The sequence below is a fragment of the Haemaphysalis longicornis genome, unplaced genomic scaffold, assembly GCF_048455015.1.
Source record: "Haemaphysalis longicornis isolate Haplotype H1 unplaced genomic scaffold, Haemaphysalis longicornis Haplotype H1 scaffold_8, whole genome shotgun sequence".
NCBI lineage: Eukaryota > Metazoa > Arthropoda > Arachnida > Ixodida > Ixodidae > Haemaphysalis > Haemaphysalis longicornis.
The window spans coordinates 97,165,820-97,179,499 of record NW_027526445.1 but is presented as its reverse complement, the minus strand read 5'-3'; the positions used below and the strand labels follow the sequence as shown (position 1 = coordinate 97,179,499).

Genomic DNA, 13,680 nt, shown 5'->3' with positions numbered 1-13,680 from the left:
CCAGAAGGTCCGAGATAATTAGTAGACGCCAGTGGCAACACGTAGAGCAAGACTGGAAGGAAAATCTTGTTAGGAAAGAATGCGGGAACAACAGAAAATATCTATGTGTCGGGGGGCACGGTTTCAACGTAGCATGGGACGTGTATAGTTTCGCGGGAGGTGTCACGCAGCTCATTTATTCATTCCTGGCATAAGTTCGCGTTGCTCTCTCTCTCTCTCTCTCTCTCTCTCTCTCTCTCTCTCTCTCTCTCTCTCTCTCTCTCTCTCTCTCTCTCTCTCTCTCTCTCTCTCTCTCTCTCTCTCTGTCCTTGTTTATTGGCTGGATGTGCGTTGCGTACTTTTTCTCTCCTGTGCAGTATCTTCAGGAAAGGTCACGTAATCAGAAACAGTAGGCTGATATGTCGACACGTGGCGAAGCTGCTATGATTGCAGCGAAAAGGTGAGCAAGTTGATACAGTGATACTCTGTAAATGATTTCCCTGCGCGAAAATTGGACGCGAGCAAAAGGCGAGCATCAACTGGTGTTTGATACGATTAAACATAAAACAGCATAAAACTATAAAAAAGCAGGTCCATTAAACGTAAGATCAGTCGCGGACATTCTTTTAACGTAAACAAGTTTTTTTTTGTCGACAGGGCAAGTGTAGAGCTGTTTACAACCCTTTAAGCCTCATATAATCTAGCCGAAATTTCATTAAGACAGCTGCACAGTACGAGCGTACTTTCGAACACTGGGTTCAAATTGCCGCGTTGGCCGTGATGTGCTAAATGTCTTGCCCGTGCAACTGACGGTACCACTGCTCGTTCCACCCTCAATCTGCCATGTGTTGGCCGGCCCGTTTGGCCAACGGAGCATTTACCACAGTAGAATTAAATCTTGAAGACTAAGCCAGCCTTGCAATCAAAACTTTCTCGGTATACGTGAGCCTGTTTACATGCTTTTAAGGCGAAAGCCTGGCGAACTGTTATGAAAGGTACCTATTGTATACACGTCCTACCACCGACACAACAGCCGCGCTATTTTTCCGTCCTTAATTCCTCTCAGGCAACTTTAATCCGTCTTTTTAATTGGCGGCAATCCATCTTACTGCACCTAAACACAACTGAACGCATCTTCATTCAACTTAATCCCCCTTAGTTCATGTTATTCCACCATAATTTATCTTAATTTGTCCTAATACATCTCAATAGACCCTTATCCCACCTAGCTATATACAATACCAATTGTTAATGTACCTAAAGTAATAATTCTACCTTAATGCCTTGTTACTTATTATACAATCAATCTCTATTCAATCGATATTAACCTTGAGATTCATTATTAATCTCTCATACATAGCTCGCATGCTTTGGTTCGCTTACACATACGGCCTTCGCCCTAATACAACAATCCGCGTGCTTCCTCTGGCCAGCTCTTTTGTTCAGTCATGGCTCCCGGCTCCCGATGTCGAACGTTCGTGGCGTTCGGCCCCGCGCAGAAAAAAAATCAGGAGCCTTCCTGTCCAAGCTGTGGGGAATAAGACTATTCTGCAGTTACACATTACGTAGCGGCTAACAACGATGAATAGCACGCAAGAGTCTTTGTAACTAACCATTGGAGTTGGGCTACAAACGTCGTTTAACGTTTCCCGCACTGCAAATGACGATTGTCGTGACAGGCTAGTGTTAAAATTTCCAGCTGCTTGTTCTGTACCCTTACTGCTACACCTGCTCCACCCTGCTGGCCTGCGATGTCCACGTGATCGGCGGCCGACTGTGCACGTGTTTTTGGCCTATCGTTTAAAATTTTCAGTACCAGATGTTCACGTGGTCGCCCCCTGCCAAGCTAATAAGAATTGATTGATTGATTGATTGATTGATTGATTGATTGATTGATTGATTGATTGATTGATTGATTGATTGATTGATTGATTGATTGATTGATTGATTGATTGATTGATTGATTGATTGATTGCAGGGTTTACACGCCGACGGAACGCAGGAGTTGAGGCGCGCTGTAGTGGAGGGCTCCGGATTAATTTTGACCCCCTGTGGGTCTTTAACGTGAGCCGAAATCTCGTACACGCGGGTGTTTTTCTTTTCGCCTTCATCAGAAAAGCGGCCGCCGCGGGCGAATAAAAATGTGTCCTCTTTGAACCTAGCGGCACGTTGGTGGGTGTGTAGTGTTTATTTTTCCTTCTTGGATTGTTTTTTACACAGATGCTATTTATCTATTATTAGTATTTTTCGTGACCCACATGTTCAGAAATGATGCAAAAACAGAATGGAAGGGAAAGGGAATATAAGGGACGCAAGACAATTCTTTCTCCATTGCGTCTTTCTATTCTTCCCTATTACAATAAAAGTCGGAACATGCCCGTATGCGTTCGCATTCTTAATGCACTCAGCATGCTCAAGTACTCATGCACGCCTTGCTACATGTGTATACAACACTTTTCCAAGCCGGAGGCCTCCATTCAGCAGGTTGACCTTTTGATCAGCTCGATATATCGAACTGCGCTTGGGTTGGAGACGCATGTTCGATTCGCACTCCGGAAACCCTGGGATCGCTCCTTATATAGACCAGAATTTAATATTCTGGTCTATATAATTTTAAGAATTTAAGAATTTAACCATAACGCAGAATTTAATATTCCACCTGCAAAGTCAACTAATGCTCTCGCATTTAAATGTCTACCCTATATTGTTAATTCGCTGTCCTTACAGTTTATTATATATACCATCGAAGCCTTAACCTCACCCGATCTCAAACTGGACGGCTAAGGATGAGCCCGAAGCCATTTACTTCACTCATTTATCGTTCGGCTGCCTCTCTCCGAGTCTGTCTCAAGCATTCCTCAGACCATCAGGTGGAAGTCCTTTCATGGTTCAGGCTTACCTGATAGCGTACAAATCTTTAAGTACTAGATGAATTCCCAATAATAATATATCAATGAGATTAATAACTGGAAATAATTAAGAATGGTAGTTTGTCCTCCTAATCTGTTGCGTTCTATTCTTTTCGTTTGCTTCGCCAATGGCCGAAAACAAAATCCTGGTGCAGCTGCAATCCGCATATCATTTCAGCGAAGCCCACTGTAGCGAATATCACAGGTTCTAAAGATTCCATCGCAACATTGTATTCACCGTAAGGCACAATTAGACGGCGAGGACTGCACAAAAAAGAAGGAATTAGAGTCAGGTGTTTGTGAAAAAAATTACGCCGACATTTCGTGTGAGTAAAAAATTAACCGAGGTTGGAAAACTTATTTTCGAGCGAAGCATATTGCCTCTCGTTGCATGTCGTTGACAATGTTAGATGATCCCCAGGCAAAACTTGCACCTAATGAAATCGTTGCCAAAACTGGGCAAGACAGCGAAGGGTGGGAGCAAAAATGTTGCCTCTTGACGGAGCAGCACTTACCCGATGTACAGCAACACAACAATTAGTAGAAGTAGCGTGAAGCTCAGGATGAATATGATAAGGCTCTTGTCCGATTTCTCTGCAAGGAAGAGAAAGGAACAAATGCATTCAGACAGCTAGTCGTCGTCTGGGTCTTGCAAAAGAGCCAAATGAATCTCTGGCATCGCAGCCGAAGAAAATAAGTGAAAGACATAACATCCATTAGCACCGTGTGCTGAAAAATAAACTTAATTTTTTAGGATACACCACGCGAGATTTGAACACAGGGTTTTTAAGTGTCTGCGGGAATGAGGCGATGCACCAGCAACGTCGTGAGCTTCCAATGCATCCTTTTCGTCGCCCTCTAAACGAACCCTAGAGGTCCCCGTCAGCTTGTTGATTTTTTCTACGAGCAGAACGCATGCGTATGTAGAAAACGGATTGAGCGTGAATGATTTGGCTTCACGCATCGAACTTTTCTTTTCTAATTACGTTTTATATTTAAATATCTTTACTCTGTGTTCTTCCTGTGTGGTGAATTCCCTAGCGTTGCGCAACCATTCGTGTGCAACCATTCATTGCACTACTTCGGTGTAGTAAAATGGCAAACCACAGGGCATTGCATATTTCCTAGTCGCAAAACGTGTCAAACCGAGACAACAATATAAAACGGCTGCCAGCCACTACTTGTTAGCACTGTTTCTCGCCGTAGAAAGAGCTTCAACAAATATAATTTATTGAATAAAATAGGCGCATTTATCAATAAAAGCTTATCGTGCTTTCCTTTTTGCTCAAGCCAGTGCAGCTGTGACACTAGTAGATATGTCCAAGTTAAATACGCGGCGTTCATCAGGCACTATCGGCGTCAAATGAAACGCAAACACGAAAATATGAACCTGAACACACAAATATCGCGATTTCTTTCTATGCAAGCTAAAATGACGCGTGGCTTAGTTACAAAAACAAAGTTGGGAAAGTTGATTTCCGAAACATACCAATAGCAAGCCATTATATGAACTCTACGAACAGTATTTTTGTTTTCCAAATTTGCACGTTGTGGTTCATATTTTCGTGTTCGCGTTTCTTTCGACGCCGATAGCACTTCGCAGTGCTACAACAGCGCCCATTTATACGCCAGTGCACAGTAGATTTCGAGAATCATATCAATTTTTAAGTGGCCACAATGAAATCGCTTGCAGGTTGGGTGCATGGGTTAAATTTCACGCCAATTTTGTCACCTCGCTGTGCCGGTATGCTCACTCGCATCTAATAGAAAACAACTTAAGGTTAAATTTCATAGTTGCCAAGAGTCGTCAGGTAGCCATAGTGATGCAGAACCGATCAACAACAACTTTCCTATTCACCGCGACCCCACGCAGTTCAAGCGTATACATGCGCTGTGGGCCGATGGAGTTTCGTGGAGAACCGTAGCACTCAGGAAATGATGTAATGTGTGGAGACAATGAACGACCAGAAATAAAAAAAAACCTCGGAAATTTTCAAAGAGTGGGGCCACGTTCAAGAGCACGAACCACTTTACCTGGCCATAAATGCCGAATGAATTTCGATACGCGTAGTTTCGCGACGGGCTTCGAGTGAAAGCAAACATTTTGAAAATTGAAAATCGCTTCAAATACATACTCAACAGCATCAACATTGCTCGTTTTTGGTGCAGTGCCCAACTCACCCATACTCCAACGCAGACTGGCGACAGAGTTAGCTTTTGCAAGTGCAACCGAACTCTACGGAAGGTCTACTGACCACTGGCCTCCACGATGCCCTACTTATATTCCCGGACTCCACACCGCGTGCCAGTGTTGTTTCTCCTAGCAACCTCCAGCGGCCGGCTGACCCCCAACTAGCAACAATAACAGTCACCCGATTTCCAGGTAGCGCGGTATCCACCTGGCGATTATCTCCACGGCTTCACCGGCCAAGGGGTGATGCTCGGCAAGAAAGGGGAAAAGGGTTCGTGAAAAAGAGAAGTCACCAGAGGGTCGCAGAGCTGAGAGAAGCTTAAAACTCGCGCCTATGGAAGGGGGAACGGCTCTGAAAGCCTCGAAACGGGCGCGAGTGTACAGAGGTTATAAGGTGTGGGGAAAGAACGCAGCAGTGCCTTCTTCCCTCGCTCCCGCAGAAATCGATAGCTTTCCAGGGACCTCGTCACAGGTTCAGAGAACGCGGAGCAATCGACTGGGTTGGAAGGCACCGCGCGTGGAGATGGGAAAAAAAAAGGGGGGGTGGGGGGAAGAAGCAAGTGCGAAAATACGGTAAGGAACGAAAGGAAAAACTGGAGGGAGAGTGACTGCCGCCAAAAACGCGATTTCGCGGGAAATCTCGAGGGGCGAATCAGGAGAACGAAGTCTCGTGTTCCTCGCAACGAGATACCCCGAAGAAAGAAAAAAAGAAGTAAAGGCGGGGGAGAAAAAAAAAACAGGGAGAGTGGAAAAAAGCCCGAAGGAGGGAACTAGTACACACGCAGTTGTGTGGATGTAAGGGAGAGCGAGGTAAAGCGGAAGAAAAGGCAGCGGTGGGCAAAAGCCAGCGGAAGGCGATAAAGAAAATCTGAACAACGGGGAAATCAAATTCTGATAAGGAGTGGAGAAGATAAAAAAGAACACGACGCTGGAGCGGACCGGGAAAGGCGTTGTACTACGCCGAGGGAGCTATCTGCTGGCCGGTCGGCCAGTGGCCATACCAGACGCCGGAGCTCACGGCTCCGAAGACCGTGTTTTTAGCGGGCCCGCGCAAAGGGCGTGGCCAGGGCTGACGAGCGGTCCAGCTTGTTTTGATGGCCGCGTTTCGGCCCCTTTGTTCCACGCTTCCTGTTTTTATCTCCCGTCGTTGCTGTGAACTGCTCCCGCTGGAAGAACCAGCCACCTGGGCGCGTGTCTATGGCCGCTCTATTTTGTTGTCTTTCCGCTGGGTGAATCCGCTTTGTTTCTTTGTCGCTAGTTTCGTGGGTGGTGGGTCTACGCGTGGCGGGAAAGACAAAAATATAAAAAAAGAACGCCTGAATGGCAGTCATGGTTATTTTGAAGGCCATTACTTTCCCACTTTGGGGCGGCCGGATAGCGGGAAACGGGGCAATGCGGATTTGTTTTATAACTCCCGCGTCGGTGGCCTCAATGCCGGCCGGTTGAAACGATGCGGAGTGCGAGGCCTTTGATGCGCTGGTGGCTTTTGAGAGAGTCGGACTCAGAGGCGGAGTCGGTTTTATCGAACACACGAAATAAAAAAGTTCCGATGGAAGGCCCTTATTTGGAAATGTGTCGTTTACCTAGGAACACATCATCATCATCATCAAGCACTCATAGAACTTAGGAGTAGATCAGAAAGTTCAGCAAGAGCTGATAAAAAGGACAAGAGCGACAGCAGATATTCCAATGGACTCTCTCAATAAACAGTTGCAAAGGAGTAGTACAGCTAGCATACAAAATATTCCCAGGCCACCTTCTCTAACGTAAGACCTGAGTGGGAGCGAAGCATGCAGTACGCGCCGGTGTTTCCCACAGCAAATTCGTTGTTAATAGGCAAGCGTCCATCGCAGAAAAGCGCGTTTCTGGAGCCAACGCACGCCGTTGTATCTCTCTTGCCACACGGCGCGTGCTGATTGGGCGCCCAAGAAACGCCGGTGGACGTTGCAATCGCAAGCTTGCTGAGGCGGTGGCGCCCTCTCTTGCGTTCAACCGGATTTAAACAATTAAATGACAGAAAATTTGATCGAAGTTGTCTTCGTGTCCCACTCCGCTGCATGCTAACAAGTATGGTTTACAGGAGACAACCTGGCGTTTGAAACCAATTTTGAGACATAATTTAACACATTTCAATTATTTAGAATAAATCCTGGTTATTCCTGTATTTTGAATTAGTTTAAATCGAGTTACTTTATTTTCGACTTCTTTCATTTATTAGACAGTTGTTTTTTGACCATCGTTTGATAACTTCTTTTACCGTGACGACAGAAACACCGATAGCCCGAGCCCCTAAGGTGGTTCACCCCTAAAAGCTAGGTAATAACGAATTTAAAACTACCGATATTTTTGTTTGAGCCAGTAAGCATCCTCTGCATGGTAACACGCCCCGTCCGATTTAGCGCTTATTAGTGATTTGCTTGTCCGAGTAACAAATGTCATTCGGGGTGTTCCCTTCATTTGTAAACACCACGTTCGCTTAATTTTACTGTAGATCTCTCGTTCATAACTGTTCTTATTTGCATTAAATGTACGGGATATCCAGATGCCTTTGGTAGAAAAGCAATTGCCTGAGAGATATTTATCACACATCAAGAGTGACTGACGAAAAAGAAGTGAACGACTGCAGCCACTGCTACACGTTCATGTACTCTCTCCAAACAGTCGAGACTGCGCACCACTTCACGCCAATTTACATCGAGCGCAAGCTAGATAGTTTATGACTGCTGCTGTCTTTTCCCCGTGCCTTCGTTGTGCCGACAGCGCTGACAAGAGAATGGCGTGGACGCCAAAGCACTCTGCTAAAACGATCGATGTCGGGTACCCGGAAGCACTGGCTGCACTTATCATTAACGCAAAGAATAAAATATAAAATGAACACACATTTGTGCGTATGAACAACGACGCTTGATGCGTGCACAATGTGGAAACACGGCGGGCAAAGCTAGTTTGCACCACCCTGCATGCGGGCTCACAGAAAGCGTGCATCTTGTGTAGCTTACACCTAATGTGTTTCCCGCAGCACCAAATTCCAAAATTTAGTTCATGGCTTATTTCTGTGTTTATTTCTTTTCCTGTTTATATTTACCCCCCTGTGAAGTAGCTGGTGAGAAAATTGATGGGGCGAACCTTTACGGTTTTAAGTAAAGCTTGTTCGCTTGTTCTCGGCCACGCATGCAGGCACACAGACACAAAGACACGTATGTATATATATATATATATATATATATATATATATATATATATATATATATATATATATATATATATATATATATATATATATATATATATATATATATATTGCTGATGCAGGCACGGTTCTTCATTCGAGATGCCCGTCTAAACGCACACGTACAAACTCAATATATGGTGGGGTGTTATATGTATTTGTGTATTTCTATGTATTTCTATTTTCGAAAAAGAGGTTTAAGTTAGTACGTGTGCCTTTAGACTGGCATCTTGAATGAAGAACCGTGCCTTCATCATCATCAGCATCATCATGATCAGCCTGTCTACGCCCACTGTAGGGCATGCCTCTCCCCTAGATAGCTGAAAATTCTATGAAGTTCCTGCCCCATCGATGTCCTCTTTTCCTGGCAAAACATCAAGCCATGCCTTATCATTAGGCCCTCTTCTCAAGGTGACTTCCTAACGGCAAACAGTTACTCGGGGCCGGGACACATCATGGGAATTTCTAACCCATTTCACTTCCAGCAACTGCAGTCACGGCGCAAATCTCCGCCGCAGCTCGGCGGCTGCATATGTTTATTTCGTTCACACACCGTCATTGCGCGTCGCCACGAGAAAACGCCAACGTTGCCTTCGATAGGAGAAACAGCCTACATTGCCCCGTCACCACGGCTCACCGAGACGACTTTCCAGGAGGGGACTTTTACGGTTCCCGCTACTACCATTGCATGTCCGTTCCCCGCCACTTCGATCTTCACTTCGCGGGAATTCGGGGTAAACGGGGCGGGCTATCGGGGACGCCAAACACAAAAAAGAAAGGGAAAAACGGGCCAACAAAAAGGTAGGCAGCATTGTCTCGGAACCCCTGTGTGTTTTTCCCTTTTCTTTTCTCGCTCGCTGCGCAACGTTGCACGCGATTCGTGAAAGCCGGGGAAGTGGCCAACTCATCATTCCTTGTACCGACCGGCGGAGGCGGCGGCCGGAGAGCGTTCTCGCGAACTGTTTGCTTCACCCACGGAGCGCCGACTTCGCTGTACCGTTTCGTCGATAAAAGGGAGTGCCCGGATGTTTCCAGGACGATGTCTGTACCTCCTAGTTTATCTGTCTGTTCGCTCGTGTATGTGTTGTATGTGTGTTTGCACCCCACCGTACTGGCGCACCGAATACCCGCCACCGAAATTATGGGCGGCCTTCGCGAAGCCGAGAGGTAGAAGTAATTAGACGATTGATGCGTTCAGTCATAAAATCAATTCGGTAATCTGCGCGTTTGCGTTGGAGGGTTTGTAGCGGACGGCCTCCAGCCCTGGGAAGGGGGCGTATAGTAGTGGTCGTAACCGGCCCCCGTATATTTATCATTCGTTGATAAGGTTGCACGGTTTTTGTTTATCCTTATTGGGTTTTTATGCCTAGCGTTCCTCACCCCCCCCCCCCTAAAAAAAACAGGATTTAGCCGTACGGGTGTAGTAGGAGGCTGAAGCAGCCCGCATTAGGAGAGCTTTCGTCCTGCGCTGTACCGAAATGGGCTCTTGATTGAATGAATGCTCCTTCATTGTGGTAACTACTATTAGCCTGTTATAGTAATTATCATAATTACTGTTATTATGATATCATGCCTTTATAGTTAATAAACTGGTGGTGCTCGTAAGCAAATTGACCTTAACAGCAGTGAATGACGTTACAAATAATTCTAATTTGAAATTGACCTAAAAAATTCTTTTTTGTTTTGATGTTCTGGGTGTTTCAATTTAATTTAAAGGCATTCCGCTGTACTCGCGTTCCTGTCCATTTTGTATCCTCGGGACTCTCGTATGATGCGCCGGTAATTTCCTGCCGTACTCCCACGACCTCGTTGGTGGCTCGTTTTTTCTGTTTGAGTTTTGTGTACGAAGCAAGCTTGCAATAAACCTGCTGTATACGCATTTTTCCGCATTCTTTTTCATTTAAATGCCTCCATTTTTTTTAGCGAAACCGAACTTTGTTCTCTCAAAAGCGTGTTTTGCCACAGAAGCTGTCTGTTTGCGGCAGAGAGACCTGTACAAAGTTGACAGGTTGAGTGTTTATTAGTTCAGGCCTTTCTCTCTCTTTGTCTCTATCTCTGTAGCTCTCCCTCTCCCTCTACCTCTCCCTCAGGCTATATCTCTCTATTTTACCCTATACCTCTCTCTTTGGTTCTACCCCTCCCTCTCCCTATCTCTCTCTGCCTTTTTCTCTCTACATTTCTCTCTGGCTCTATATCTCCCCCTCTTTCTCTGGCTCAATATCTCTACCTTTCTCTCTGGCTCTATCTCTCTCTTCCTCTCTCTCTCCCCCTCTCTCTCTCCATCTTTCTCTGGCTCTATCTCTATGTCTCTCCATTTCCCTCTATCTCTATACCCCTTTCTCTGTCTCCTGGCTCTCTCTCTGGCTGTATCTCTATGTCTCTTTCTCTCCCTCTCTCTCTATCTCTTTCTCTCTACCTCACTCTCGGGGTCGCTCTATTCATCCCTCTTCCCCTCTCGCTACCTCTCTCTGTCTCTCTCTCTTTCTTTCTCTCTACCTCTCTCTCTGGCTCTATCTCTCTCCCTCCTTCTTTCTCTCCCTCCTTCTCTCTCTATCTCTTTCTTTTTCTCTCTCCCTCTATTTCTCTCTCTCTACCTCTTTCTCTTCCTCTCTACCTCTCCCTCTCCCTGGCCCTATCTCTCTATCCCTTCCTATCCCTCTCTCTTTCTACCCCTTTCTTTTTCTCTCTCCCTCTCTCCTTCCTCTCTCTTTAGCTCTATCGCCCCCTCTCTCCCCACCACTTCTCTTTCTCTCTCCCTCTCTACCTCTCCCTCTGGCTCTATCTCTCTACTCTCTCTCTGGCTCTATCTATGTCTCCACTCTCCCTGTTTCTCTTTGTTTCTCCCCCTCTCTCTCTTTCTCCCTCTATCTCTTCTATTTCTCTCCTACTTTATCTCTTCATCTCCCTCTAACTCTATCTCTTTCTCTCTATGTCCCTTTCTTTATCTCCATTTGTTTACTGCAAGCCTTCAGCAAACCAGTAATGATGAAAGATCCCCACCTTGATTACTTGCTAATATCTATCAAAGAAGTAGATCGTCACAGATTCACCGTTTTTACGAACTCTAAAGACGCCACTCGCGTTGTTGCCTCCAGCCCATCCACTAATTCGTTACGACTGACCTTCTTGCGGCCTTACGGGTGCCATTTAAAAAAAGGCGCATCTGGTGTAAAAAAACCATAACATAATTCTTCCGTAGTTCTCTTATAGGCTTAATAAATTCGGTGTTCAACGCCATTTCTTCCGGCCGCTGCGTTCGAGCGTCCCTCGTGGAGAAATAGCGTTGAAATCGAGGTCGCTGATTTCATTCTTCCCCGTCCGTTCACAAGCTCTGTCTTAGTGGAAGCGGGCGCCTGCACCACGGCCTACGTAATTTTACCCCGCCGTTTAACAAGCCGCTAGTCCGACTTTTCGCGTAGCCTCGTCTGCATTAATTCGCAATGTTTAGAATAGCGGCCTCCGCCGCACTGCGCCCTATTTTGAATTTAAAGCGGCGAGCAGAAATCTCCGGCTTCCCTCTGCCATTTATTTTTCGCACCAAGATCAACCGTATTCGTTCAGACGTGGATTTCCTTTTGTTTTAAGGAATGAACAGCGGTTGGGCATTTCAAAGAATCCGCAACCGATTCTTTGGCAACGCATTAGGAAACAAATTTTGAGCGGACGAACCGGGTTGATTTCTGTATTTCGTTCGCGCGCTCCAACTGTTTATCTTCACTCGGAGAGCTTCAGTATAAATTGTACTATCGGGAAAATTACACTTATAATCTTATATTTCTTTTTCTTACTGGGAAAAATAAACAAGCATAGTTTACTCGTATTTTACTACCAATGAAACGAAACGGGGCTGCCAGTAACGTCGAAGGCTAATTTTGTGTTTCATTTTCATAGGGTCAACGACCCCCATAAAGCGCTCTTTCACCTTCTCGGTGCACAAGTGAGACGCCAGCTAAGCTCCCCTACGCATGGCTTCTTCACGGCGGCAAAAGAAAAAAAAAAGACGCGCCCATGCCAAAGTGTAAGCCTGCCCTATGTACAGTCGAGGCCACAACCGTTAGCCGACAGCTGGTTTATATCGCGGATTGTTTGGGACCCACAGTACGGCGGTGTTGCGCGATGCTCTGGCGCGAGTTTTGAAACACCGGGGTGAAATAAACCAGTCGTAGCCTTTTCCGCGCTTAACCCGCCTGGCTCCCCCATTTTTGTATTTTGTTTTCGTAGGCACGTTTCAGAAACACCCACTCGCCGGCACGCCTGGGTGCAACGCTTTGTTACATTGTATATGGGGAGATAATTCTTTTTTTCACACCGTGATGTAGAAAGCGTACGAGTTCATTGCTCCGTCGTAGGGCATAAGAAGTTGTGCAGGCTGCGTGAAAGATGCACTCGGTGTGCAGCGTAGTCCCGCCTTTCCAACGCAATTACTTTCACTCAAGTAATCAAAAACGTCCATAGATATTTGTCTGGGCTAGCAGTTGCATGGAGTGTGTCGTGTGCAATGGCCAATACCCCCTAGTGTCGTCTTGGATGCAATCGAATTACGAGCGTCGACAGCTTGTTAGGAACCTTCGTTCAGAGGTTAATCCCTCGCTAAGCTGGTAATTTCTAATGCGGAATAAACGGGTTTTGTTGTTGTTGTTGTTGTTGTTGTTGTTGTTGTTGTTGTTGTTCTTCTTCTTCTTCTTCTTCTCTTCTTCTTCTTCTTCTTCTTCTTCTTCTTCTTCTTCTTCTTCTTCTCCTTCTTCTTCTTTCTCTTTTTCTTCTTCTTCTTGTTCTTCTTCTTCTTTTTCTTTTTATTCTTCTTCTTGTTCTTCTTCTTCTTCTTCTTGCTGCTGTTGTTGTTTTCTCCACAAGATGGCGAAGAACCACTGACATTGATTATCTACTTCTATGTAAAACGTATACGCTTGGATCACTCTACATTGGAAAGCTTTATCAATGCGGTTTCAGTCAATCGATACGCGATTTTAACAGTACCGATTGCCCGCAGACTAGTTTAGCGACCGCGTCTCGGTTCAACAAGACTGAGGCGTTAGACGCAATGCTAATTAATTCTCAACAAGGGAACCGTACTGGCGCTGAATACGATTCAACGAACATCGGGAAAGTGTCTAGAGAGGGTACTGAGTCCTCTAACCCGTAATTTTTAACGCAGTTGAGTCTGTTCAAACTCACGCTTTGTTAGTCACAGGTCGGGTTTCAAATTATTTGATTTTAATCAGCAAATTAAAAACAGCTCATCTTATTTTATAACGTGAACAAAAAATTCCTCCATGTGCTTAACGTTTCCTCCAAGTTCATTTGTGCCAGTTACAGAATGCGTCCCGTTTGATTGCTAGAGCGGAAAATACCTTTGCATTAGGTTTGACCCC

At 45.5% G+C, this 13,680-nt stretch overlaps 1 protein-coding gene across 1 annotated transcript in view; it reads right to left on the bottom strand.

Annotated features, from left to right (window-relative positions):
• Positions 1-13,680, bottom strand: part of LOC144148187 (uncharacterized) — a 107,874-nt gene that overhangs the window by 37,868 nt on the left and 56,326 nt on the right. The window contains exon 5 of the mRNA XM_077679773.1: positions 3,404-3,482. Within this exon, the coding sequence (XP_077535899.1) occupies positions 3,404-3,482 (79 nt within the window). The remainder of the gene's footprint in view (positions 1-3,403; positions 3,483-13,680) is intronic.